Source organism: Engraulis encrasicolus, chromosome 11 (genome assembly GCF_034702125.1).
Source record: "Engraulis encrasicolus isolate BLACKSEA-1 chromosome 11, IST_EnEncr_1.0, whole genome shotgun sequence".
In the NCBI taxonomy this organism is placed as follows: Eukaryota; Metazoa; Chordata; class Actinopteri; order Clupeiformes; family Engraulidae; genus Engraulis; species Engraulis encrasicolus.
Genome location: NC_085867.1, coordinates 17,703,991 through 17,729,862, shown reverse-complemented (window position 1 = coordinate 17,729,862; position 25,872 = coordinate 17,703,991). Strand labels below are relative to the sequence as shown.

The following is a 25,872-nucleotide window of genomic DNA, read 5'->3' as shown; positions in this document are numbered from 1 at the left end:
TTGACATTACAGTACACAGCAAACACAACAAATGTTACGTTACACTTAGCTGACACTTTTATCCAAAGCGACTTGCAGTTATTTTAAGTGCAAGGTATTGGTTACAGTCCATGGAGCAGTATGGTGTTAGGTACCTTGCTTAGGGGCACTCCAACCATGGAGTGAAATAGGAAGTGGAAGGTTGGGATTCGAACTTGCAACCTCCTAAACTAGAGCCCAGCAACCTTCTAAGAGTGGGATTCTAACCTGCAACCCTCGGATCTTAAGACCACCTCCCTAGCCATTAGACCACGGCTACAGGATGACATGGCTTTGGCACAATTATAGCTCTGCTGGCATCCTTAGACTTCCCCTGAACGGCAGGGCTAGACTGGCCATCTGGCAAAGCGGGCATTTCCCTGTGGGCCCGCACCCTCATGGGCCCCTGTTTTCAGAAATGTAAAAAAATGTGGTTTTTTTTTTACATTTCTGAAAACAGGGGCCCAAGAAGGTGCAGGGTCCACCAGTGAGTCAGTTCTGTGCCAGTAATTATGAGGGGCCCCTTGAAGCCAAAAGTGCCCGGGCCCTATTTCTCCCCCAGGCCAGCCATGCTGAGCAGCACACAAGCCGTTGAACTTGACCAAAGGAGAATCAGGGTCTTGTCATGTGACCCCCTGTGAATGTGAATGACAATAGCAGGGGGAGGCCCTATGGCCCTGTGGCTCGCAGCTTTTTTTAAGATTATCTTTTTGTTTGGGGTTTCTTTTCTCAAGATGTTTCTCTAATGCGAACCTTCAATTCAACTTGACAAGCATTGCTTTAAGCATTCAGGCTTTCCCTTGAAAAACAGAGACGGTTGCAGCCTGCTGTAGCTCTGCCAGTATCCAAGGTAACATGTTAACCAATCATAATGCATTGGTAACAGGGGCCGACACAATTTTTACTCTTTTCATAAGTTCCTTACAGTTTGATATATGTGAGATGTTTGTATTACTCACAGATACAATTGAACTCAGGAGTAAATGCTTCCTAAATTGTCCCTGAATGGAGGGAGGGAAAAAACACACACAAATAACATATATTATGGGGTAATAAACGTCTGTTTTAATTTCCAAGTTTGACGCTCTCCTAACAAATGGACCATGTACAACTCAAACAATGTGAAATGTGAAACTGAACATAGCATTATTAACTAGTGTACAAGAGTCATGCCTTGATTTCACTCACATCAACTTTGAATGTATTTTTTAACCCTTTCATGCAGATGGGATGATGGGACTGGTGATCCCATTTACTATTGCTGAAAAAGCATTCCTATGACATTAAAGCACATTTCAGAATACATGGCCATAGCCATTTTGGTGACAATAAGGTTATAACAGGCTCGATATAACGCACCTTCTACCTGCACTAAACACACACACACACACACACACACACACACACACACACACACACACACACACACACACACACACACACACTACTGCTGGTGTACTTGACAGACCTTTTTAATATTTATTTTTCTTCAAAATGCTACTATTACTATGTCAGAAACGCTATAAAGGACTTTTTAGGAAAAGCACAAAAGCACAGCAATGACCTCTTAATGTATGTCCTCTACAAGTCTTCTGTTGTCCAGTCTTGCACTTTAAATGTCTGTATGAGCACTGTCTATGTCCATACTGTCTTAAGTCCATGTATAAGTACTGTCTATGTCTATACTGTCTATGTCCTTACCTAGATTAGTCTATGTCTGTATGGGAAAGCAAGAAATGTAATTTCAAATTCTTTGTATGACCAGTGCATGTAAAGAAATTGACAATAAAACCTACTTGACTTGACTTGATATGAAAAGGTTGTGAGTATGGGCTCCGAGAGGGTGCACAACTTAACTGACACTAGGTTAGATTAAGATTTCAATACTGTTCAATATTGATCATTTCATGCCCAGTCATTCACAAAAGTATTCATATGTTCACAATCAAGGGCCTACTAGGTCCTTATTACAATATTAATAATAAAGGACTTGATGCCAATGAACAAGACATTAGCGAAAACAAACACACCTAACAAGTGATCGATTTTGCTCAACATGTTTTATAAATTACACTTATAAACTTGTGAAAACTTAAATAACATGATGTTACCCAACTTTTTACCGCCACTGCCCGATGAGGCTGTTCAAACAGCCAAAATGAATGTTGTGAAGCATTTGTGTCCCATTTCTCCTCTTACTCTTAGTATTAGAATGTAATTTAGTGGGCTGAAAATATTGTAGTTTATGCAGAAAGTGGATAAAGCCAGAACATAAATGGGACAGTAGGCCTATACAGCACATCCACTGCACAACACAGCAGCTAGCCACACAGTGGCGTGTGTTCAGCCTCAGGCCTATATCCTCTCTAACAAAGACCGCTACAAGAAATCTTTCCTGCCCACTGCAACATCTCTGTACAATGAATCCTCTCTGGCCTGAGACAAGAGGCAAATTGAGTGGCTGGGGCACAATATGTGCTATTTTCACAACTTGAGATGTTATTTGAATCAAATCTATGTTACATGAATGACTTATACATTTGTAATTACACTTTAGGCTGCACACTAGTATCTGGGTAGGCCTATCTCCTCTGGATATGAATGATGTAATTATTAAATCATCTACTATACAGGCTAGGCTGCTATACTTTTTTTTAAGTGTGTAGGAAGGGAATGTGGGTGAGGTTTCTTAAGGCAACGTTGAGGTCTCCAAAATGATGCAGGCAAAAATGTTATTCTAGTTTCCTGCACATCATTGCAACCACTATATAATAACTGTACATATAGATTAATATTTATAAATAAGTTGTGTTTTCAGATATTGTTGTGCTTTCCAAGATGCATTATGTACATGGGTAACAAAACGTTGTCCTGACGTCATTACCCGGGGTTTCCACACTCGACATCGCTTGAGTGTATGCGCTCGACGGCGTCATGGCGGAGGCCGGCTGTCGAAGGACCCATAGCTAATATGCCTGCGATATCTAGCAGCTAGTATTGTTCCGTGATCTACTGATTATTGTTTGGAGATTCAGAGGGAAGGAAAGGGTTTCTCGTTGAAAAGAAGAAACAACGGAAGCTTGAATTGATATTGTGAAGGACCGCTGGGTTGCTCTCCCAGGGAGCAGGCTAGCCAGCTAGCAACCGTTAGCTGCTAGCTCAAGAAAATAGAAAAAAGGACCTCAGCGTTGGACGCGGAGACGGTGGACCCTCGCTTGAGGCAGGTACTATCAAAAGCATAACAAGGCTTAAGTAAGAGGTTTTATGCATCGGATAAGGCTTACGACCCCTCCGTTCAGTGGCGATCACAAAATGTAAAGATTTACTCAGTTATAGCGTAGCTGGTTTAGGGCAGATGATTTTGGTTGCATTTTGGGAAGTAACGACGGATGAAAACAACTGTTCATACGGTGGTAACGTTAGCCAACGTTTTCTAGCATTGTTGGCTAACGAGCCGATGGTTCACTGCGTGGTTCAGCAAACCCGATGTGGTGATATTGGGATGAAGCTACGTTTAATGTTTATATTGCATTGATAGGTGAAATCCCTATGTCAATAAACTTGTTGGTAGTTGGTTTGTCAACTTTCACTTTGATGCCAAGCTAGCCCGCTACATGTAAGTAGCCAGTGTACTTAATGTAAGCTAACATTCCCCCCCAGCTAACAGACCTTCATTTCACGCCGTGACCTGGTTCGCTTGATCTTGCTAACTAGCTAAATATTAGCCAACAACATGCTAAATCATATGACCGCGTGACGATGAGTTATAATAATCATTAAATCTCGGCATTGCGGCTGAACGGCAAAACATCCAGGTCCCATTTTCACAACCAGCGGCTGTTCATTTCGTTTAGAATTCACAGATACGCATGGTGGTGAATAGTACGTTAGTTGAAGGTAGTAGCAAGCATGCTCCCCATGAACTGTTATGCTGGCTACTTAGCATTTCCTTGCTTGCTAGCTTCCTAGCAACTTTTCGCTCAGAAAGTGTAGGCACGATTTCAATCATTTGCTGGATGGTTACGTTAGCTTGCGTTACAAGCTAACTTACATTTGAAATATAGCGCGAAATACGACTCCCTGGTTCTAATTGCAAACCTTTGCCAGTAAACAGAAATCAAAGTTTTGCGATGGGATTGTTTGATCTGAATCTGTGGGTTACATTGTTGTTGTACTGCTAATGGCGAATGGTTTGCGAATAAAGAACATCCTCAGAGTCGGGGATCTGTTGCCTCCTACTCACGTTGGTGTCTTGGGGGCATTGTCCAGGAGAGTCCGCCAGAGCGAGCGACTCGGGCCTGGCGCAAGGCCGTTGCCGTCTAGCGTGATGTTGCTTGGTCCATTTCATTGAAGTTCAATAAAGAACTACGGCGGGCAGATTGTGGCGCTTGTTGTATTTCAGAAAACATTATGAACAGATTGGTGCGGTCTTCTGTTTCAGTGTTACACAATCAACCTACAAATTGGGCTGCTATTATTTTCTCCATGTATTTGAACTGGTTATGCGGCTATGACGATGAACAGATTTCTCGTAGGTCACGGCTGTGTTGAATTTAGGTAGAGCTAATTCGAGAAAACTTGATTAAGAAAAGTGAGCGTCAAATGTTGTAGGTAGCATGTATTTCCTCATTTGATGTTTTGAAAACTAAGCCACCTCTGCCGCTGGTTGCTGGGCTTTTCGTGTAAGTAAGGTCATTGCAAAGTGCCTATTTAAACAGTTTCCCTATGCTACTGTACATTTTTAATTCACGAGATGAATAAACGCAGAGTACAAAAAGTTACATGTAGCTTCTTTTGATAGATGTATATGCAAGAATGCCACGTAAGTTACTGTTACTTTTATCAATATAAACCTGCTTCAGGGATATGTGTTTAAAGATGCATTCAAAATGTATTTTGAAAGTGCAAAAACTAAAATAAATCTGTCATTGCTCTCTTTGTAGTCCTAGGTGTGTGCTTATTTGCTGTAAAACCTGTTTGTGTATTGGTATGAGCATATTCTGTTGCTTTTCGTGCAAATAAAACATTTTATTGGCACGCACAATCCTAAATGTAAGCAGTGTAAAAACCAAGATGTGTTTCTAATAATATGACCATTGCATCGCTGGTCTGTTGTCTGAGGTTGTCAGCTGTAACATAGAGGGGAAGACGGTAGCCTGTGGTGGTTACTGTAGTCTCCTGTAAACTCATAGTTGTTCCTCTTGCAGGTGAAGCACCCAGTAGTTGGTGTACTGGGCCAAGACCTTACTTCTGGGGCTGTCTTTTGGACACTCCCAAAATGGACGGGCGAAGTGAAGACGAGAGCGTGAGCAACAGCAGTGGAGAGTCAAGGTTAGTACCTGGATCTTAACGGCAGCGTGTCACTTGGAATGTGCTGCGGTGGTAATAATTACTTGTGACTCCACGCCATGTGGGGGGAGTTGGCTGTTGTTGGCAAAATAAAAACACTTGGTTCATACCTAATGGTGGGGGAGTTGCAAGGTGAGACCAAAACAGTTGTCCTCTGACGTAGACAGTTCAGCGTTATTGAGGGAAATTTAGTGGGCAACCAAGTCGGATATTTTTTCATCCTGTCCTTCTTATTAGTGAGTGCTCACATTAAAGATGTCTAACACCCAGTGGTTGGTGCCACAACCTCCCTGGATTTGCCCACTGTTCCAGTCATAGCATGCTGTTGGCCATAGTGGGTTTGCGTGGGCACTATCGTAGGTGCAGACATTCTGATTAGTGGAGGTTCTTTTTTTTTGGTCACAGCCATGTTGTGCAGGCATGTGTGTCGTATTGCTCAGCCCTGCAAAGTTCTGTCGATACCTTGTATCGAGTGCTTCAGAATGATAACATAGTATCAGCAGCTATCACTGAAAGGTTGGTTGGCGCTTGCCAGAAGCAGTGTCTATGCCAGGCTCTGTGTCTGTGTCGGTTGTTTGTTTACATCGGCATGTGGATCATGTTGCATGTTTTAATGCAAGAGCTGGTGGTGGTTCTGCACCATCTGCAGTAACGCTGTGTTCAGACACCAGCGTGGCTTGATGTACAAGAATGGGTGTGTCTGACTCAGGTGTAGCAGCCAATGACGATATGATTTCAAATCATTCGGTTGCTGCATCCGTAGCAGTTACTGCATTGGCCGGCTGGCGCTCGCCCCCCGTCATCTGCCAGATGTTTGACAATTCTCAACTCTTGACGGATCTAACGTAATGCAAGCGTGAGTGAGACCACAGTTCAGTGTGTCAGGAAGTGATCTAATCCAATGTAAAGTGAATGGAAATGTCTGTGTGAGTTTTAGTGAGTTGGCGGACGTGTGTCAATGTAGCACTACTCTGGTGACGATTCCGGATTGGGCTCATAGTCTGGCAGGGTTGGTGTAGTAATAGCAGAGACATGGGGTTTGCTTTGATTGCAGGGTGAACCTGCATGTCTCTTCTTTTAAGAGGTTTAGAATGCACTCTGTGTTAACTTAGCTGGGTTAGAAATCTGTGATGGGCAACCTGGATTCTGACTCTACAATCGGGTGCCACACATTAATAAAAGACCTTGTTTTACCTGTACAATTAGGGCATTTGGACTGGTAAGACCAGTTTATTTGGAGCACGTGGCACTAGATTGTAGCTTCTGAATCCAGGTTGCCCATCACTAGCTTCTAATGAAACCATCCTTTTGGAGTCCACCCCATGTCGCATGTTGTGATGAGAGGCTTTTAAACCGTCCTTTTGGAGTCCACCCCATGTCGCATGTTGTGATGAGAGGCTTTTAAACGGTCCTTTTGGAATCTTCCCTGTGATGCATGTTTTTGTTGCAGTAACTCTGACGATGAGTCCGGATCCGGATCTGGGTCGGGTTCTGGCTCCAGCTCCAGCAGCAGCAGCTCCAGCAGCAGCCAATCGGGAAGCAGCGACTCAGGAAGTGGCTCCGACTCCGGCAGCCAGTCGGACTCGGACAACGAAAAGTCCAAGAAGCCTGAACCAGCGAAGATCGACGGGGCAGAGGTAACGAGAAAGCTCTTCCGTGTGGTGTCGTCACACATGTTTCTTAATCTTAAAGGATTTATCCGGAGTTGGAACAAGTTTGCCTGATTTTTGCATGTTTGGGATGAAATACAGTCACTCTAGAGCAAAATCAAGGCAAAAGGATGCGTTTTGAGAAAGTTTGATAATATCACGTTAGCCTCGTTAGCCATATCAGCTATGCAATATGAAAGATGCGGGCATCGTTTTTCGGCGGTTACACACATTTCAAAAACACAACATTTTAAAGTCTTGCACAGCTCAAAACAACGTCACACTTACCTCGTAATATGTTGAGGGTATCCACACATAAACCGAAGTGTCCAAAGTCCTTCATGTATTCTTGAAAGGTCTACAGAATGTGTTTTGTGAAGCTACTACCTTGAGAATATCTAAATTACGGTCAAGACAACTATTTGACACTAAAGCCCACCAAGTAGATTGCCGAGTGCGTCGCACCATCAGCTGTGGTTACTCGCTATGGAAATAATCATAGCTGATGGTGCGACGCACTCGGCAATCTACTTGGTGGGCTTTAGTGTCAAATAGTTGTCTTGACCGTAATTTAGATATTCTCAAGGTAGTAGCTTCACAAAACACATTCTGCAGACCTTTCAAGAATACATGAAGGACTTTGGACACTTCGGTTTATGTGTGGATACTCTCAACATATTACGAGGTAAGTGTGACGTTGTTTTGAGCTGTGCAAGACTTTAAAATGTTGTGTTTTTGAAATGTGAGTAACCGCCGAAAAACGATGCCCGCATCTTTCATATTGCATAGCTGATATGGCTAACGAGGCTAACGTGATATTATCAAACTTTCTCAAAACGCATCCTTTTGCCTTGATTTTGCTCTAGAGTGACTGTATTTCATCCCAAACATGCAAAAATCAGGCAAACTTGTTCCAACTCCGGATAAATCCTTTAAGTCAACATGCGATATAAACGGCTCTACACGTTACATCACACTTAAGTCCAACGCGAAAGTCGAAATTGTAAACAAAATCCCATATGCTTTTATTTAATTTCGGTCATACTGACCTCCCAAAACACTTAAGAATTGAGAATTGATTTCTGAACACAAATAGCAAGATACTGTGTGAGGCTATAACATGCTTCTTGCTTCTCTTTGCTCTGTTTCAGTTCTGGAAGTCGAACCCCAGCATCCTGGCAGTGCAGAGGTCGGCCATGCTCAGGAAACAACAGCTTCAGCAGCAGCAGCAACAGCAGCAGCAGCAGCAGCAACAACAGAGCTCCTCAAACAGCTCAGATGAGGTAACCCCACCCTCCTGTTCAGAACACACACACACACACACACACACACACACACACACACACACACACACACACACACACACACACACACACACACACACACACACACACACACACACACACACACACACACGCTGACTCAACTATGCACACAATCAACTTTCTTTGTCACCTCAGTGGGATACCTGAGTGATTCACTCAGACGGATTTTCTTGTCACGTGCCTTGTCAGCGTGTGGTGCCATAGCAACCCATCCATCCATCCATCCATCCATCCATCCATCCATCCATCCATCCATCCATCCATCCATCCATCCATCCATCCATCCATCCATCCATCCATCCATCACCAAGATGCCTTCTAGAGTTAAGGATGTATGCCCATCCTGTATGTTTGGGAAAAGTATCATCAATTTGCCTTTCCGTTCATGTCCCCTGGAAAGCCTAAAGCAAAACACGATTTAAGAGATTAATAGGGATCTCTCCTAAATTATTTCAGTCTCCCGTGACCCAGACAGTCATCTCACCACATCCATCCCCTTAAACCAACATGTTTTTCATTGTGAATTGGTGCAAACGTAACTGAGTGTCTGAACATGTGTAACATGGCTGCTTTTCTTTCAGGACTCCTCCAGCAGCGATGATTCGGATGATGATTCGTCACGAAAAAGCAAAGGGTGAGTTTTTACCATTACCGTAATTGAGCTGTGTTGCCAGATGTGTTTAGGTGACTCAACACGACGACACGACTTCCGTTTGGTTGCTGCCCAAAATGCATTTACTGAGAACAGCTCATCTTGTGGGATTTGATGAAGGGGTTTTCATTATTACAGTGTGTCATCCCTTTATTTGTTGTCTGGGACAGTGGTTCCCAACCTTTTTTGTCTTGTGTACCCCCAAGCCTTTTCGTTGTGCCATGAGTACCCCCTAAGTCATGTTCTATATCGCTTTCTATATGCCAGTGTAACTAAACTCCATACATTTGTTAAAACTACATCTTTCCAAGTACCCCCTGCAGTGTGCTCGCGTACCCCTAGTGGTACACGTACCCCTGGTTGGGAACCACTGGTCTGGGACACAGGCAGAGAGATGAACCTCACCACCTCAGAAGAACCTTGTTTGTCCTCATGTTTCTTCACATTTTTGCTCTGATATTTAGGCTCTGGATTTAAACCATCACTACTTGGTTGTTACCAGTGTTAATTTTGTCAGCTTTTTTTTTATTTAGTCGTAGTCTTAGTCACAATGACGAAAATCAATTTTAGTCTTAGTCATATTTTAGTCATTGCCTTCCCAATTTACTCTTAGTCTTAGTTTGAATGACGGAAATCAATTTTAGTCTTTTCTAGTCATTTCAGTCATTTTAGTCAACACTGTACATAATAGAACTTCTCCACACACTGCTTCTCTTTTCAATATATATCATTGACTGTACAGAATAAACCTTCTCCGCACACTGCTTCTCTTTTGAACATATATCACACTGTACAGAATAAACCTTCATCACACACTGGTTCTCTTTTTCTAAATTTTATTTAACACCAGTGTTAATTTCGTCAGCTTTTTAAAATGTAGTCTTAGTCTTAGTCACAATGACGAAAATCAATTTTAGTCTTTGTCATATTTTAGTCATTGCCTTCCCAATTTAGACTTAGTCTTAGTCTAAATGACGAAAATCAAAACAGGGCATTGACAAAATATTTTAGTCATAGTCATGGTTGACGAAATTAACACTGGTTGTTACAAAAGCAGATTTTCTCTGAGGCCTCATACAGTAAAAAAAATAAAAAAATGCTGTGTTGCGTGATCATACACCATCGTTTCTTTTATTAATTATAAATTGGGATTTTAACCTTGGTGATATGGACATGCATGTGTAACATGTACGGTACATTTTTGAATTACACGCATAATATATTATATTTTGAATCTGTAGGGGTGGTATTTAAGAAGATGCACTACTCCCCACTCCTTTTCAGGTGTGATGTGTGGGTTTTCATGTTGATATTATTTTGTTTTTGTTGACTTGGAGACTGTCTCTAATTAGAACATCTGAAATCAATCACACCCTCCTCTCTGTGCGCAGGTCTGGGTCAGGTTCTGATTCTGATTCCGGGTCGGGCTCGGATTCGGGCTCTGGTTCCGGCTCTGATTCCTCGGGAGAGGAAGAGGAGGGACACAGCGATGCTTCGGCATCCGACTACGAACCCAGTCACAAAGTCAAGAGCCGCAAGCCGCCCACCAAGTGAGATTTTGCTTTACTTTATTTTATTTCATTTTTTTGTCTTTATTTTTTACCCATCACCTCTGTTTTGATTGAATCTGTATAAATCGTAATCTTAGACTTACGGGGTAATCTCCCCATATGTGGCGGAAAGAAGCCGTGACAGCCTCAGCCTTCATCCGTCCAGCCCCTCCATTATCTCCCCGCAGTCGTAACATCATTTAAAATCGCCTGCAGAGCCGCCAGTCTTGTCGGGCACAATAGCAGGAATTGCCCTCTTGAATTCATCTCTGTGGAATAAAAAAAAATCCTTCCCCTCAATGACCACTGATTGAATTTCCTCCATTTCTGGGGTGCCAGAATGGCCTATTAAGCTAAATGGAGGTGAATAAAAGGAAAAATCACAAACGGGCCGTTTCTTTTCTTGTCTGTCCCTTTCTTTCTCCCCCCATCTTTCCTCTCTTTCTCTCTCCTCTTTCTCTCTTTCTGATTCCCCCTCTTTCTGCGGTACAGTAGGTCAGTAGATGGTGACAATAGGTTTTAGATGTTATGAGCATTTCAGGTGTTGAATTATTTCCTTTTTGCCCTCTGCATTTATGGAATACCTTTTTAAAAAAGTTATCTCAGCACCTTCATCCCCCAACACGTTTTTCAGTGTGAAATGATGCAAACAGAACCAAGTGTCTTTTGATTGTGCAGCACGGCTGCTTGTCTTAATGAAAGCCATATCATATGTTTTTTTTGTTTTGTTTCTCTCAACACCCTCGTCCCCTTTCTTCTCCTCTCCTCTTCTGTCCTCTCCTCTCCTCTCCTCTTTCCATCAGGGCCATCGCCCGTAACGGCAAGAAGAGCAGCAAAGCGGCAAAGAAGAAGAAGCCGTCGGCGGGCTCCTCGTCGGACGACGATGACGACTACAAGAAAGCGATGGCGGGGCCGCGGCGGCAGGCCACCGTCAACGTCAGCTACAAGGAGGACGAGGAGATGAAGACGGACTCGGACGACCTGGTGGAGGTGGCCGGGGAGGACGTCCCCCAGCCCGAGGAGGACGAGTTCGAGACGCTGGAGCGAGTCATGGACACACGGATCGGCAGGAAGGGAGGTGAGCGCAGGGGGATCGGTCTGTGGTGTGGGAGTGATAGGACCGGGTGAGAGCAGGGGGATTGATTATTGATTAGGGCAGATTGATTATTGATTATGAGGACATGCCGCAGCCAGAGGAGTACAAGTTCGAGACGCTGGAGCGCGTCATGGACACACGGATCGGCAGGAAGGGAGGTGAGCGCAGGGGGATCGGGACGCAGGCATGTTTTGGCTGTGCTGTGATCATGGTAGACCAGGGTGGGCTGGAGAAGAGGTGAGGATGAGTTTGAGACGCTGGAATGCGTCATGGACGCCCAACTCTGAAGGAAAGGAGGTGAGCGCATGGGCTGAGGGCTCTGGTTGTGGAAGTGATTGCTCGGGGTGAGCTGGAAATGAAGTGAGGACAAGTTTGAGACACTGGAGAGAGTCACGGACGCATGGCTCGGCAGGAAAGGAGGTGAGCGCAGGGGAGTGGGACGTGGGGCTGTTTTTTGGTGTTGTATACTTTGAACATAATGGTCATGGTAGAGCTAGAAAGGAGGTGAGGAAAGGAGGTCGGGACGTGGACTCTGGCTGTGTGAGGGCGAATAGTGACACTGGTGGGTGTTCTTTTCTTTTCTCTTCTCTTTCTATTTGCAGAGCTTTCACAGGTTCCCCCAGCTCTAACGATAGACTTAACGCAGTGCCATGGACATTTTTTGGGAAAAGTGAAGTTTTAGTATCTCGGAAATGGTCTCATTCTGTGTGTCTGCCTTCTCTTGTGTCCATAGTTACGGGGGGCACCACGACGGTGTACGCGGTGGAGGCGGACGGGGACCCCAACAGCGGCTTCAACCCGCAGCGGGAGGCGGGCGACGTGCAGTACCTGATCAAGTGGAAGGGCTGGTCCCACATTCACAACACCTGGGAGACGGAGGAGACGCTCAAACTGCAGAACGTCAAGGGCATGAAGAAGCTGGACAACTTCAAGAAGAAGAAGCAGGAGGAGAGGAAATGGTGAGTCAGCCAGGGATGGTTTGATTCTGGGAGTGTGTGCGCACAGATAGCGTGTGGTTTGTACATGTGGAATGTTGATTATTTTATTTCTGTCATCTGTGTAGCAAGTCTTTTGGAAGCGTTTAGCATGGTGATTTTGCCTAGATGGTGCAAGCCCAGATTATACATTTCATGTTATAGTGTAGTTTGCCAGGCTGTTTATTTCATATATATTGTGACAAGTGCATTTTCATATATTCATATATAAAGATGTTTATTCTCTGCAATGGGTTTTGTTTATGTAACATGCCTGTTGATTTTCAGTGTGCATGATCTTGTGGTTGTTTTGACATGAATGCCCCGTTGTCTCCCCAGGCTAAAGGCATCATCTCCTGAAGACGTGGAGTATTTCAACTGTCAGCAGGAGCTCATGGAAGACCTGCACTCCCAATACCAGCTAGTGGAGAGAATCATTGGTGAGTGATTTGCTTTTTTGTAGAATTGTAGTAATGCTTTTTATAGTCTTTTCTTTTACATTGATCTTATGCACCTGTACACCTATTTTTTAATACAGACTCCTCATTTGAATCTTGTTTTTTGGCACGTTTTTTTTTTTGAAATCCTTAGTGTTTTTCTTTTTTTGTTACGTTATACGAAGGTGTCAGCTGCATTGTGAAATGGCTTCAATTTGTGCATTGTCATTCAACAGTTGACCACAAAATGCCATTACACAATTCTACTCCATTTCACTGTAGTTAGTACTGTAGTGCAGTGTGATTGTGCCATTACACAACTCCATTACACTTCAGTCTAGTGAGTCGTGGGGTGTATGATGGTCATTGTGACATGGCTTCCTCCCTCCCCAACAGGCCACTCGAATCAGAAGTCCGCGGCGGGCTACCCCGACTACCTGTGTAAATGGCAGGGGCTGCCCTACTCGGAGTGCAGCTGGGAGGATGGGGCCCTCATCGCCAGGAAGTTCCAGAAGTGTATCGACGAGTACATGTGCCGGAACCAGTCCAAAACCATTCCCTACAGAGACTGCAAGGTGCGTGTGTGTGCGTGCGTGCATAATGTGTGTGTGTGTGTGTGTGTGTGCGCGCAGGGGTATGTGGTTCAAATACATGAGCTGAAAGACCATTTCCAAGACCATTTCTTAGAGACTGCAAGGTTGTGTTTGTGTGTGTGTGTGTGTGTGTGTGTGTGTGTGTGTGTGTGTGTGTTTGTGTGTGTGTGTGTGCGCGCTTGTGCGCGTGCTTGTGCGCGTGCATGTGCATGTGTAGACTGCAAGGTAACCGACCTCATTTAGTTAAGAAGAGGAGGATTCATTCATTAGTTGCTTCACGACTACCTCCAGATGAACTGAACCTGGTGTTGTGACTGAACCACTTTCTTGGAATATCCACCGGGGCTGTGAAGTTGTAAACAGTAGGATCTGTTGGGAGAGTTTAAGATGTCACCTCCCATCCTAAACGGCTTCTTCAGTTCTGGTCCGAGTGTCTCTGTGAGAAACAGAAGTATTCAAGTAAAACAGTTTGGGCTCCTGATTTGTTTTGTTTTGTTCGATCAGTCCTGTACAGTTGTTTTTTGTGGTGTGGTTAGGCTGACAGAGGCTGACATTCCCACACCTGATCTCGAACCAACTGACGTGTTCGCAGCGAAAATCTTGAGCATTTGGGAACCATTACGTTTGTTTGTGATGCGAACCAATGAATGCTTCTCTCTGCAACTCATGACATCAGCAGGTTCATCCTGGTAATGTGTGGTCAGGGTTCCCACTGGTGCTTGAATTCCTTGAAAATGCTTGAATTTCAATTAAGTGATTTTGATTTCAAGGTTGTGAAAATGCTTGGATTTTTGGTGAAGTGCTTGAAAATGCTTGATATTTGTGTCAAGTCAAACTCAGTAAGCCAAATAATAGAAATGCTTTGTTCAGGTACATCAAAAATCTAAGGAAGTGAGATGTCAGATGGGATTTGCCATTCGACACCCTAAAATTGATTAGAATGTAGGAAATTGCATCTCAAAAACACAAATTTTTCTGGGGGAGGACCCCCGAACCCCCTTCCTGTGATCTATTGAAGGTGCTGGAAAACTGAAAATTGGGTGCTTGAAGGTGCATGAAAAGTGCTTGATTTTGTTCATGAAAAAGGTGTGGGAACCCTGTGTGCGGTCAGGTGCAGAGAACCAGCCCCTGTGAATGACAGTCGTCCATGTGTTACTAGCACTTTGAGTCCATGGGCAGGCATGGGTTTGCGATTAGGTCCTCAGACTTGTACCCCAAAGGTTTGACTTCCGACCCGCCAAGCTGGTGGGGGTAGTAAGTAACCAGTGCTCTCCTCATAGACTATGGTACCGTGAGCATGGTACCGTCATACTGCACTTCTCCACTGGGGTGCCGTTGGGGGCTTCCCCTTTGCACGAGTGAAGCATAAATGTAATTTTAATGTGTCACAATGACAATGGGTGCTTCCCATGTGGGCTTTCACTTAGCTTTCAAAAATAACTGGTGTGGCGTGAAAACGGCATTTGTGCAGCTGCTCTTCTCCACCAGTCATAACAAACATAGCCAGCATTGCTTTTTGCCATTTGAGAACAGGCAGTGCATGGAAACAGTAAAGGAGTTTTTTCAATGTTCAAGCATCAAAGGGTATGTTGTAGCTGTATATGATGGCAACTAGTGGCTAGCATGTGTTGAGGAATGAATGCCGAGCACTGAAGAGGTGAAACTGAACTTCCTGCATCCTCATGGACCATCTCCATCCTTCACATATTCCGATAGACATGCTGTCATGTGATGTTACTATGGTATCACCATATTATTACTAGGTGATTTGTATGATGCCATATTGTTTAGTCCCATTGTCTCTGAAATGAATAAAGAACCAAACACCAGCATTTCAGGTGTTCATGACATTGCAGGTTATGTTTAGACAAGGAACTGGCCATTTTAAAATATACGTTTTTTTGATATTCAGTTTTTAATTTTTCAATTCATGATAATTCATATTCTGAGGGTTGTTGTGTTCCATGCTGTTTGTGTAATTTGTAGAGCCAGAAACGAGCTTTCAAATAACACCACGGACATATTTTTGTGACTTACACTGACTGATGTAATCAAAGCTGAATGCACTGAGTGTCCTACCCTCATACCCTCAACCCCCGTTTCTCCCTCAATATTGGTGTCAGATTCACACAAATGCAGTTCTGGGGTGCTACCTTGCTACTAAACAGGCATGGCAAGTATGATTGAAATCCGTGTGGTCCGTGGGTCAGGTCCCAAAGTGTCTGATTTCACGTGAAATGACCCACATGCACTTTGCCATGCCCATTTCACCTGGGTCTCTCACCAGTCGAGTGTGCGATTAATTGATTAATTCGACTAAAGTGGATTAATCGATTACTTGGTGACATCCCTAGACAAATGTCACCCAAAAAAGCTAAACCTCTTGCACTGCTGAGTATAGGAATTCCTATTCTAACTCTGTCCTCTTCCCCATGTGCCCCCCTGCAGGTGTTGAAGCAGCGGCCCAGGTTTCAGCCCATGAAGAAGCAGCCGCAGTTCATCGTCGGCATTGACGGCCTGGAGCTGAGAGACTACCAGCTGGACGGCCTCAACTGGATGGCTCACTCCTGGTGCAAGTAAGTTGAGGTTACACCAAACTCAAAGGATACATTTGGACAACTTTAAAACATGCAGTTGTATTGCTCACTCCACCCTTGACTTACAAAAGTCATGCAACATAGGCACAGCTAAGCGCTAACTTTTAGAATAATATTTGGTGTATGTGAACACATTTCAAGCAATGTGTTAAACCTATACCTCCATCATTTGGCCAGGTTCTCTGAAAAAGCAGACATTTTACTTCCAATTTCAAGCCTTTTTTCCAGCTTGATTCAAAGGACATTCACGTCAGCAGTAAAATATTGTGATGCGAGACAAACTTCCCAGTCTAAATGTTAATTGGCCTGCCTTGCGTGGCTAAAATAAAATGTGGAGCAGTAAATTTCATGTTTGTTAAGTAAATAGTTATAATGACTTAGGATTTCAGGCATGGGATTCTCCTGCTTTCTGCACTTGTTAGATTTGTTTAATAACTTTAACGAAATCTCTACCAAAGTGTTATTCTTATTACATTACACTTTATCTGGTTGAAATAAAAACATTCATGTAACACACACACACACACACACACACAAACCCACCCACAGACCTTCATTCACACGTGACTCTTTTCTCCACAGAGGCATGCCTTTGTTTTTTCCCTCTACAGTTATGAAATGTATCATATTTTGACAAAATAACACACAGTATGCATTTCTGTACATCTTTTTAAGAATTATGTTATTTGCTTTGCGCTCTCCGCAGAGGCAACAGCTGCATCCTGGCTGACGAGATGGGTTTGGGTAAGACCATCCAGACCATCTCCTTCCTGAACTACCTGTTCCACGAGCACCAGCTGTACGGGCCCTTCCTGCTGGTGGTGCCCCTCTCCACCCTCACCTCCTGGCAGAGGGAGATCCAGCTCTGGGCACCCCAGATGAACGTGGTCGTCTACCTGGGGGACATCAACAGCAGGAACATGGTAAGGGGACCAGCAGTCAAAATGCAGAACGCAGTCAGAGAGAGTAGAGAGAGAGAGGTTCCATTGGCCCATTGTTTCCTGGTTCTATTATTGGGGGGAAAATCCCCCTTTAGGCAGACCTAGGCAGACCTGAGGACTGTTCTATTCAATGCTAGGAGCATTATGACACGCCCCTTTAGGCAGACCGGAACCTGGTCACGTTAGGTGCCCATAGAAACCTATTATGTTGGCATATCTCTATACTTAAAGAATCTCTGACGCAGTGTGTCGTCACAGAGTAGATCAAATGTATGCTAGTTGTGCAGAAACGGAGCATTTGTTCCGTGTTTATTTGTTTTGTGAATATTATAATTGACACGGCGTTGATGAAATGTGCATTTCCACTGTTTTCCTGTCTCCAGATCAGGACACACGAGTGGATGCATGTTCAGAACAAGCGGCTGAAGCTCAACATCCTGCTCACCACCTACGAGATCCTCTTGAAAGACAAGGTGAGCTCAGCTGCACGCTGGTCATTCTTCTCCGTTTCGTGGCCTCTTAATTGCCATTGTTCTTGCCCGGTTTCCCACTGCTGAAACAGAAGTGTGTTAAAATGCTGGTAGGGGTTGTTTGTTGGCCAGTGGATAATGTTGTTGAGTACAGCGGTATGGCAAACCAAAGCTGCCCACAACGACTGATAAGGAACAGTACACACAAACACATTAACAAAATAATACGATTTAGCAAAATAATTAAACGGTTATGATGTACATAGTGCATTGTAGTTCTGTGTCAGTTTAATCATTGCCATCTCTTCAGCACAGTAACTCATTGTGTTCCCAAAAGAAATTCAGCATAGTGCCATACACATTACAAGACGGATAAAAAAAATTGCACCCACCTGCATACATACCTGGGGGAAAAGTAAAATACGGATACTTAATTGCCAAAAGGACTCATCATATCCTTAGTTGTCGGCTTGTCTTCCATCTTTGTTACGGCAGTCATTCCTTGGTAATATGGCCCTTGGTTGTGATGCTTTTTAAAATTACACTTAGTTACCAAAATTCAATCATATTCTTTATTCTTGACTCCTTGTCTCCATGTTGTGCTTTTGGTAGTAATTTCTGGGCAACGTGTGCTGGGCCTTAGTAGGGCCTTAGCCTCAGTGACGCTTTTTAAATTGCGCTCAGTTGCCAAAACGCAATATGTCATGTTCTTGTCTTGTCTTCGTGCTGTGTCTGATTCTGCTGTCATTCCTGGGCAATTTGAGTATGGCCTTTGTAGGTCCTTAGTTGTGATGCTTTTTAAATTATGTTAAGTTGCCAAAACTCAGTCATATTCTCCATGTTGTCTTCAGCTTGCCTCCATATTCACTCTTCTCGTCTCCATGTTCTGTGTTTTTTTTCCCGCCAGTCATTCCTGGGCAACGTGAGCTGGGCCTTCATTGGCGTGGACGAGGCCCACCGGCTAAAGAACGACGACTCGCTGCTCTACAAGACAATGATTGAATTCCGCTCCAATCACCGGCTGCTCATCACCGGCACGCCGCTGCAGAACTCGCTCAAGGAGCTCTGGTCACTCCTGCACTTCATCATGCCAGAGAAGTACGCAGAAACATATGTCCTCTCACACATTTTCATGAATTTAACATTTTAAAATGTTTTTTAAAGACATTTTACTCTCTCAAGAAGCTCTAGTTCCTGCTGCAATGTATCATGCTCAAGAAGTAAGCACAATTGTGTAAACACAAAACATAGACAACCATGGCTCCTGCCTTAGTCCAGCACCCAGACATTTTAGAAGATTAACTTGTGATTTTATAACTTTAAGACGTTTAATGTGGATGAACTTACAGGGTGTATGCAGGGTTTTAAAAAGTATTAAAAGGTGATAAATTAAAAATCCAAAATTTAATGGCCTTAAAAGTTGTACATTTGCTCAAAAGGTATTATTTTTAGAAAAATGAGGTATTATTTTTTGTTGTTGTACCATTTTGACAAAAAATTGATCGATTCTGTATCTGAGGGCAGTACGAGGGGCAGTCATGGTTACGCGGTTAGGGCGTGGGGTTGCCAACCTGCCAGGTTGGTGGGGGGAGTAATTAACCAGTGCTCTGTACATGGTACCATCCCGCCGCACTGCTCCCTTTTGGGCGTCTTTTTGCAAAACACGAAAGTGTAATGTAATGTTAAGGAGGTAGAGATTACAAAAGAGGTCTTGTTAGTACCTGCTTCGGAGTGTCGTGATGGTTGTAAAAAAAATCTAAAGGTAGTGAAAAAGGGTATTAAATGGTAGTAAATTTGACTTCAAGATTGGTGTATATACCCTGACTTAAGGAGCTCTCGTTCCTGCTGCACTTCATGTCCGGGAAGTATGTGAAACATGCCCACTCGTGACCAGCATATTGTCATGACATTTGTCATTTTAAGACGTTCTGGATAGATATTCGAGGGATATTCTCCGACGCTAATTACATCGACGCTTCGGGAGGTCTACGAGCGCAGGGCTGTTGAGCCTGCATGCCTGTTGGATTCACCGGCCTCCACAACATTTGCCGTCTCCTCCCTTCAGCCCCGGCGTCTCTCGGCTATGGCGTTTTACAGCACGTGTTCTACGCGGCTCCGTCCGCCACTCAAAGAACTTCACCTGCTCGTTCGGCTGCTTTCCCCAAACCGAACTTGCTGCCACGTTAGGAGGCTCGGGATTTTCCTATCCCCATTTCCATTCCATTATTATTATTATTAGATATGAACTTTTGTTGAGGAGCTCTGGTCCCTGCTGCTGTTGACCATTTCCCAGACGTGCGCGCCACGTGTCCAGCCGGAATAAAAACAAAATGAAGGCTCTCACAGATCCCATCAATGGGCTTAGAAACGCAGACGTCATTTTTTGTTATTAAGGAGAGACAGACTCAGCTAGAGTGACATAAGGAGTAAGTGAGACCGAGGTGTGGAGGATTGCAGTAAAAGCTCTTGGGTGAATGGTATCGGTGTATGAGCTGTCGGTGCAAAGCCATAGCCGTTCAGATTTGACACAGAAAGAACAGCATGTTTCCATATCTCATGTTGGCTTTCTTGTTCCTGTGAATTCCCACCAGTAAATAGTAAGGTCTTCATCTTATCACTTGATGACCTTGTAAAAGGGCACTGACCCATCTCTTGCTCTCTCTCCCTCCCTTTTCTTTCCCGCCCTCTCTCCCCCTCTCCCCCTCACTCCCTCTCTCCCTCCCTTTTCTCTCCCGCCCTCTCTCTCTCTCTCACTCTCTCTCTCCGTACATCTGTTCCCCCCTTTCCCTTGCTCCGTTTTTCTCTCTCTGTACATCTGCCCCCCTCCCTCCCTCTATTCCTCCCTCCTTCTCTCCTCTCCTCCTCCGCAGGTTCCACTCCTGGGAGATATTTGAGGAGGAGCATGGGAAGGGCCGTGACTCTGGCTACCAGAGCCTGCACAAGGAGCTGGAGCCCTTCCTGCTGCGCCGCGTCAAGAAGGACGTGGAGAAGTCGCTGCCCGCCAAGGTGGAGCAGATCCTCAGGGTGGAGATGAGCGCCATCCAGAAGCAGTACTACAAGTAAGCAGCCTGGAGAGCAGATGATTACATTACATTACGTTACCTGTAGCATCCAGAAGCAGTACTACAAGTAAGGAGCCCAGAGAGCAGATCATTACATCACCTGTAGCATCCAGAAGTAGTACTACAAGTAAGGAGCCCAGAGAGCAGATCATTACATTACGTTACCTGTAGCATCCAGAAGTAGTACTACAAGTAAGGAGCCCAGAGAGCAGATCATTACATCACCTGTAGCATCCAGAAGTAGTACTCAGCCTTCGGCCACAGTGGGTTTACATACAGTGTTCAATCTCGCCCTCCAACCCGTGCCTGCAGTTCACCTAGGGAGCGCTGTCGAGACAGTAGAGCTCATAAGGCTGGCGCTAATAACTGACAATTGTGCTCGCTGTCGGCTGAAACTTGACAATATTACTGTAAGTTCTGAGAAATCAATGTGGATTTAAATGAAATGTACAATAACCTGGGAGTTATGTCCTTCTGATTTCTTACAGCTTTGGCATTTATGAGTCAGGCTCCACTAGCATCTTGCTAACAAAATTGCTTTACGGCCGTCGTGATCACAGCAATGCAGCCGGGTGACCAATCCAAACGCAGTGTGTGAAGCCACTCGTGACGTCATATTGACAATAAATACGTATTTTACAAAGATCCAGCGAATTTAAACATTCAAACTAAGTGCTGTTTGAAAGGGTAATTTATCCTGCCTTTGGGAAAAATAAAATGAAACGATGATACCAATTCTCTCCCAAAGCAATGGCAGCATCTCTGGTTGAGCTCCATGGGACCCCATTCATTCTAACAGCCTCTGCGCTCCTTGGCGCTCCTCTGCGCTGTCTGGATGGCGCCACTTAGTGGACAGTACCACCCGGAAAAAGTAAAGAGATTCCTCTCTCGTATTACCCATAGATCCTCTCTGCTTCGGCTTAGTGCCTATGGCCGAACCACACCCGGGAGGATGTCAGTTCACATCCTCCCTCCCACTCGGGTCATATTGCTTAAAGGGGTATGCCACTATTTTGGGGCTTAATACAGTTAAAATAGTTGGCTGGGGTTTATAAAGGTGGTAAAGTGTCTTTTTTTTTCATGTTAAGTGTTGTCTTGCTTTAAGACAAGTTAAAAGAGGGAATATGTCGCTAAGCTAGTGAAAGTCAATGGATCCGTGTAGCATTGTAGCTTACCCCTTTAAGCGTTAGTTGTAGCGTCCAGAAGTAGTACTACAAGTAAAGAGGAGCACAACAGCAATATGACACATTATGACACCACGTCTGGAAGCAATACAGGTAAAGGGCAGAGGAGCTTGAGTATTAAACACATAAAACTACATAACATTCCCTGTAGTTCATGGCACATGCCTCACTCATTAGTACGTGTCAAAGAAAAAGGAGGATTATTGTTTTAGGAGAAGTCCGTTCATGGCCTACTTGTTATGTCTGTGTCTCAACAGTTAACTGTCAACGATAAGGAGTCCTCACAATGCTGAGGCCTTAAGCTTAATTGTTGTTGTTGCCGTGGTTGCCATCCCCTTCTCTCTCTCTCAGGTGGATTTTGACCAGGAACTACAAAGCTCTTAGCAAAGGCACAAAGGGCAGCACGTCGGGCTTCCTCAACATCATGATGGAGCTGAAGAAGTGCTGTAACCACTGCTACCTCATCAAGCCGCCCGAGGACAACGAGTTCTACAACAAACAGGAGGCCCTGCAGGTAAGCAATCATTTATTCAGATTGGATGATCTAAGACGGGACAGTAAATCAGAAGTTTTGCTTTATAATGCTGTCTAGGGCAGTGGTTCTTAACTTTTGGTGCCGACATCCTCCGAGGGTGTGCCAGAGATTGCACAGGGTCTGCGGAATTTTGTTTGCTTTGAGGTTGTGACCAAAATTCTGCTTTCAAACATAATAATTATGCCAAATCAAAATGTGTTTTGAACCCCATGTAAAGTTTATGAAGGTATCGATTTATTATCTCAAGAAAGAATCACTGTAATTATTCACATCAATCTTTTTTTAGTGCGTATGCACTTATTACATTAATGGTAATGGTAGTTCGGGTTGGGTGTGGGGGTCTTAAAGGAAAATGCCACTATTTTGGGGCTTAATACAGTTAAAATCGTTGGCTGGGGTTTATAATGGTGGTAAAGTGTCTTATTTTTCATGTAAGCCGTTGCCTTGCTTTAAGACAAGTTAAAAGAGGGAATATGTCGCTAAGCTAGTGAAAGTCAATGTATCCATGTAGCATGCTACAATGCTACACGGATGCATTGACTTTGTATGTAGCCATGTAGCCCTCCAGGAGTCTCTGAGGTGCCCACCAAGGATGTTACGACTACAAGATTTTAGTCACAGTTAATGCTTTTCTTAATTTAAATATGATATTATTTCTTTATAGCATATAAATAATATTTCCTTATAATTTATAAGCAAATTATCATTCAATCTATTGTGATTTGGGAATGATGTCAAGACATCAGTAGAGGATTTTGAACAAAAGTAGCCCTCGGGTAGCCCTTGGTAGCCCTCTGACCCAGAAAGGTTGGGGACCCCTGCTATACACTATGCAGCATTTATGAAGTTCATATAAATGTAAATGTGTGTGTGTGTGTGTGTGTGTGTGCAGCACTTGATTCGTAGCAGTGGGAAGCTGGTGCTGTTGGACAAGCTGCTGCTTCGGCTGAAGGAGCGCGGCCACCGCGTGCTCATCTTCTCTCAGATGGTCCGGATGCTGGACATCCTGGCCGAGTACCTGAAGAGCCGGCAGTTCTACTTCCAGGTCTGTGGGGGGCGCTGTGTGGCACTGTTGCTGAAGTTTCGTTGCAAAATGACTTATATTTTGACTATTGCATTTTATTATTGGAAATGACTGTTCAGACGTCCCTTCATCTATGTGTCATTCAAATATTTTGAGTGCATACTTTTGAAAGCCATTGCAGTGCAATGCCCAACACAAAAATGTCAATTTCCCAAAATGTTTCAAAATGTATTGGAGTCATATTGCTACGAAGCGCTTACTATGTATATTTTTGTTTATTCACACCAAAAAAGAGCGCTTTCAGACTAACAAAAACAAATGTCTTTGGTATCTCTGAAGAAGCTTCACCCTGACTTTCCTTTATTTGCTGCTGGTCTCCATTGGGGGATGTTTGATTTAGCTCATTACAGAAGAGGAGCGTTGGAGAATGTGTAAATCTTGATCGTCTCTTTCCCCATCCATTACCGTGAAGCCCACTCACTCCGGCCACCGAATTCGACTTTCCATGTCAGAAATAATGACTGCCGCCGTTTTAGGTCTCTTCAGACTAAAATCATACAAGGAACTTCTTCAGTCGCTTCAGCTTTGTTCTGCTGTTTTTGAGGGCTGTTTGTTGCCACCAACCACATTTTGTGATTCGCATTATATATTCATGAATCTTATCCGATCTGTTAATCTGTGCTAAGCATTTTTTTTTTTTGCTTCATGAATTATGCAGGATTACACTAGCCAAAAAATACCTTGTATATATTGATGTATAGCAGGCACATTTATTATGCCATGGTATATAGTAATAAATCATGAAGTGCTGCAATACAACACTGGGACACTGCTGCAATACAACACTGCTCGTAGCACAACAAAACGTTTTATTTACTGCCTTTTAGCTTTGTTGGACAGAAGTATATGTGCTAAGCCTGTTGACCAAAGGGCTGTCTTCAGCAGAATGTGGGATAGTCTTAGCCTCGCGACGCCATCCTCTGTACTCCACCCAAAGATATTGGCTCCGCACATCGTCTGGCAAAAGCCTCGAGCTCGGTGTTTCGCCAATCAGCAAACAGTTGAGAGTGGTGACGTAGAACTCACCCGTGAGCTCTGTTACTGATTGGTTAAGGTAACTATATTGAAAGGTAGAGAATGCGCCCACATCAGTGGTACAGGTGCTGGACAAAATAGAGTAACTGAAATAAATGATAGAAGTCCGCAACAATTGGGAGCATTAACAGTGTTGCGGACACTTTTGTTTTGTTATTTGTATGCTTTTGCGACGCTATAACGTAACAGGCATGCTAATAAAGCACAATATGGGTTTTAATTTGAGTTTGGAACTTCAATTAATTTAAATGATAGAGTAAGATCAGACCATCGTCCACGGAGACGGATTCCTCATGGCTTTTGCCAGACTGATTGACTGAGTCAACAGTCGGCTATTCGCCCAGGCTAGGATAGTCTCTCTCTCTCTCTCTCTCTCTCCCTCTCTCTCTCTTGCTCTCTCGCTCTCTCTCTCTCTCGCTCTCTTGTGTGGTCTGTCTGTCTGTACACTCTTCTGTGCATCTCATGTCAGCTATGCCAATTCCCTGTTATGTCAACTCCTGTGTCCTCCATTTTATGTCAATTCCTTCTTGGTTGTTAACCTTCTTCTCACCTGTGATTGTTTTGCTCTGCAGCGGTTAGATGGCTCCATCAAGGGTGAGATGAGAAGGCAGGCACTGGATCATTTCAACGCGGAGGGCTCAGAGGTAACCAAATCTTATTCAGAAGGTCTAGTACAGGTTCCCTTAAGTTTATGTCTGCCTTTACATGTTTTAATCTCTACTCAACTAAACCAATGTGTGTTTTTTTGTCACAGTATTGGGTGACATCGGCTGGTTGGGATGGATGAGTGTTTCTAAGCCCCTGTTCTTATTTTCATGTCCTCAGGATTTCTGTTTCCTGCTGTCCACAAGAGCAGGGGGTCTGGGTATCAACTTGGCGTCTGCAGACACAGTGGTGATCTTTGACTCTGACTGGAATCCCCAGAACGATTTGCAGGCCCAGGCGAGAGCTCACAGGATTGGGCAGAAGAGACAGGTACTTCACACGACATGGCTCATCCAAACAGTCCATTTTTTTTTTTTTTTTAGAATTTAGGTCACGGTATTGCGGCTGTAAACATGTGCTTTGGTCTGATTGAAAATAAAACAAAAAAACGTCTTATATATAGGTAAATATTAACTTCAGGTATTTTTTTTATGATCAAAGATCATTCAAATACCATGACCTTCTGATGCAGGTGGAAAGTAAAAGCTGAACATGTGTGCCACACAAGTTGCAGCATTTTAAGATACATTATCTGACTTTAGGAGAGTAGTAATTGTCTGACAAAGAATCTTCTTTACCCCTTTTCTGGTCTAGGGTAAACGTCTACCTGTTAAGC

The 25,872-nt window shown here is 43.9% G+C and overlaps 1 protein-coding gene across 2 annotated transcripts in view; it reads left to right on the top strand.

Moving 5' to 3' along the window:
* Positions 1 to 2,929: 2,929 nt before the first annotated feature.
* chd1 (chromodomain helicase DNA binding protein 1) overlaps positions 2,930 to 25,872 on the top strand; it is a 53,157-nt gene continuing 30,214 nt past the window's right edge. Inside the window, exons 1-19 of one of the 2 annotated variants that reach the window (XM_063210082.1) lie at positions 2,930 to 3,238; positions 5,226 to 5,349; positions 6,818 to 7,004; positions 8,168 to 8,299; positions 8,923 to 8,975; positions 10,385 to 10,543; positions 11,347 to 11,621; positions 12,373 to 12,598; positions 12,953 to 13,053; positions 13,447 to 13,625; positions 16,092 to 16,219; positions 16,947 to 17,163; positions 17,565 to 17,654; positions 18,559 to 18,749; positions 20,522 to 20,710; positions 22,249 to 22,411; positions 23,325 to 23,477; positions 25,124 to 25,195; positions 25,377 to 25,526. In XM_063210082.1, coding sequence (XP_063066152.1) covers positions 5,297 to 5,349; positions 6,818 to 7,004; positions 8,168 to 8,299; positions 8,923 to 8,975; positions 10,385 to 10,543; positions 11,347 to 11,621; positions 12,373 to 12,598; positions 12,953 to 13,053; positions 13,447 to 13,625; positions 16,092 to 16,219; positions 16,947 to 17,163; positions 17,565 to 17,654; positions 18,559 to 18,749; positions 20,522 to 20,710; positions 22,249 to 22,411; positions 23,325 to 23,477; positions 25,124 to 25,195; positions 25,377 to 25,526 — 2,718 coding nt within the window. In that variant the 5' untranslated portion in view covers positions 2,930 to 3,238; positions 5,226 to 5,296. Of the gene's footprint in view, positions 3,243 to 5,225; positions 5,350 to 6,817; positions 7,005 to 8,167; positions 8,300 to 8,922; positions 8,976 to 10,384; positions 10,544 to 11,346; positions 11,622 to 12,372; positions 12,599 to 12,952; positions 13,054 to 13,446; positions 13,626 to 16,091; positions 16,220 to 16,946; positions 17,164 to 17,564; positions 17,655 to 18,558; positions 18,750 to 20,521; positions 20,711 to 22,248; positions 22,412 to 23,324; positions 23,478 to 25,123; positions 25,196 to 25,376; positions 25,527 to 25,872 lie in introns of both variants that reach the window. The other variant, XM_063210081.1, reaches the window with a different exon arrangement.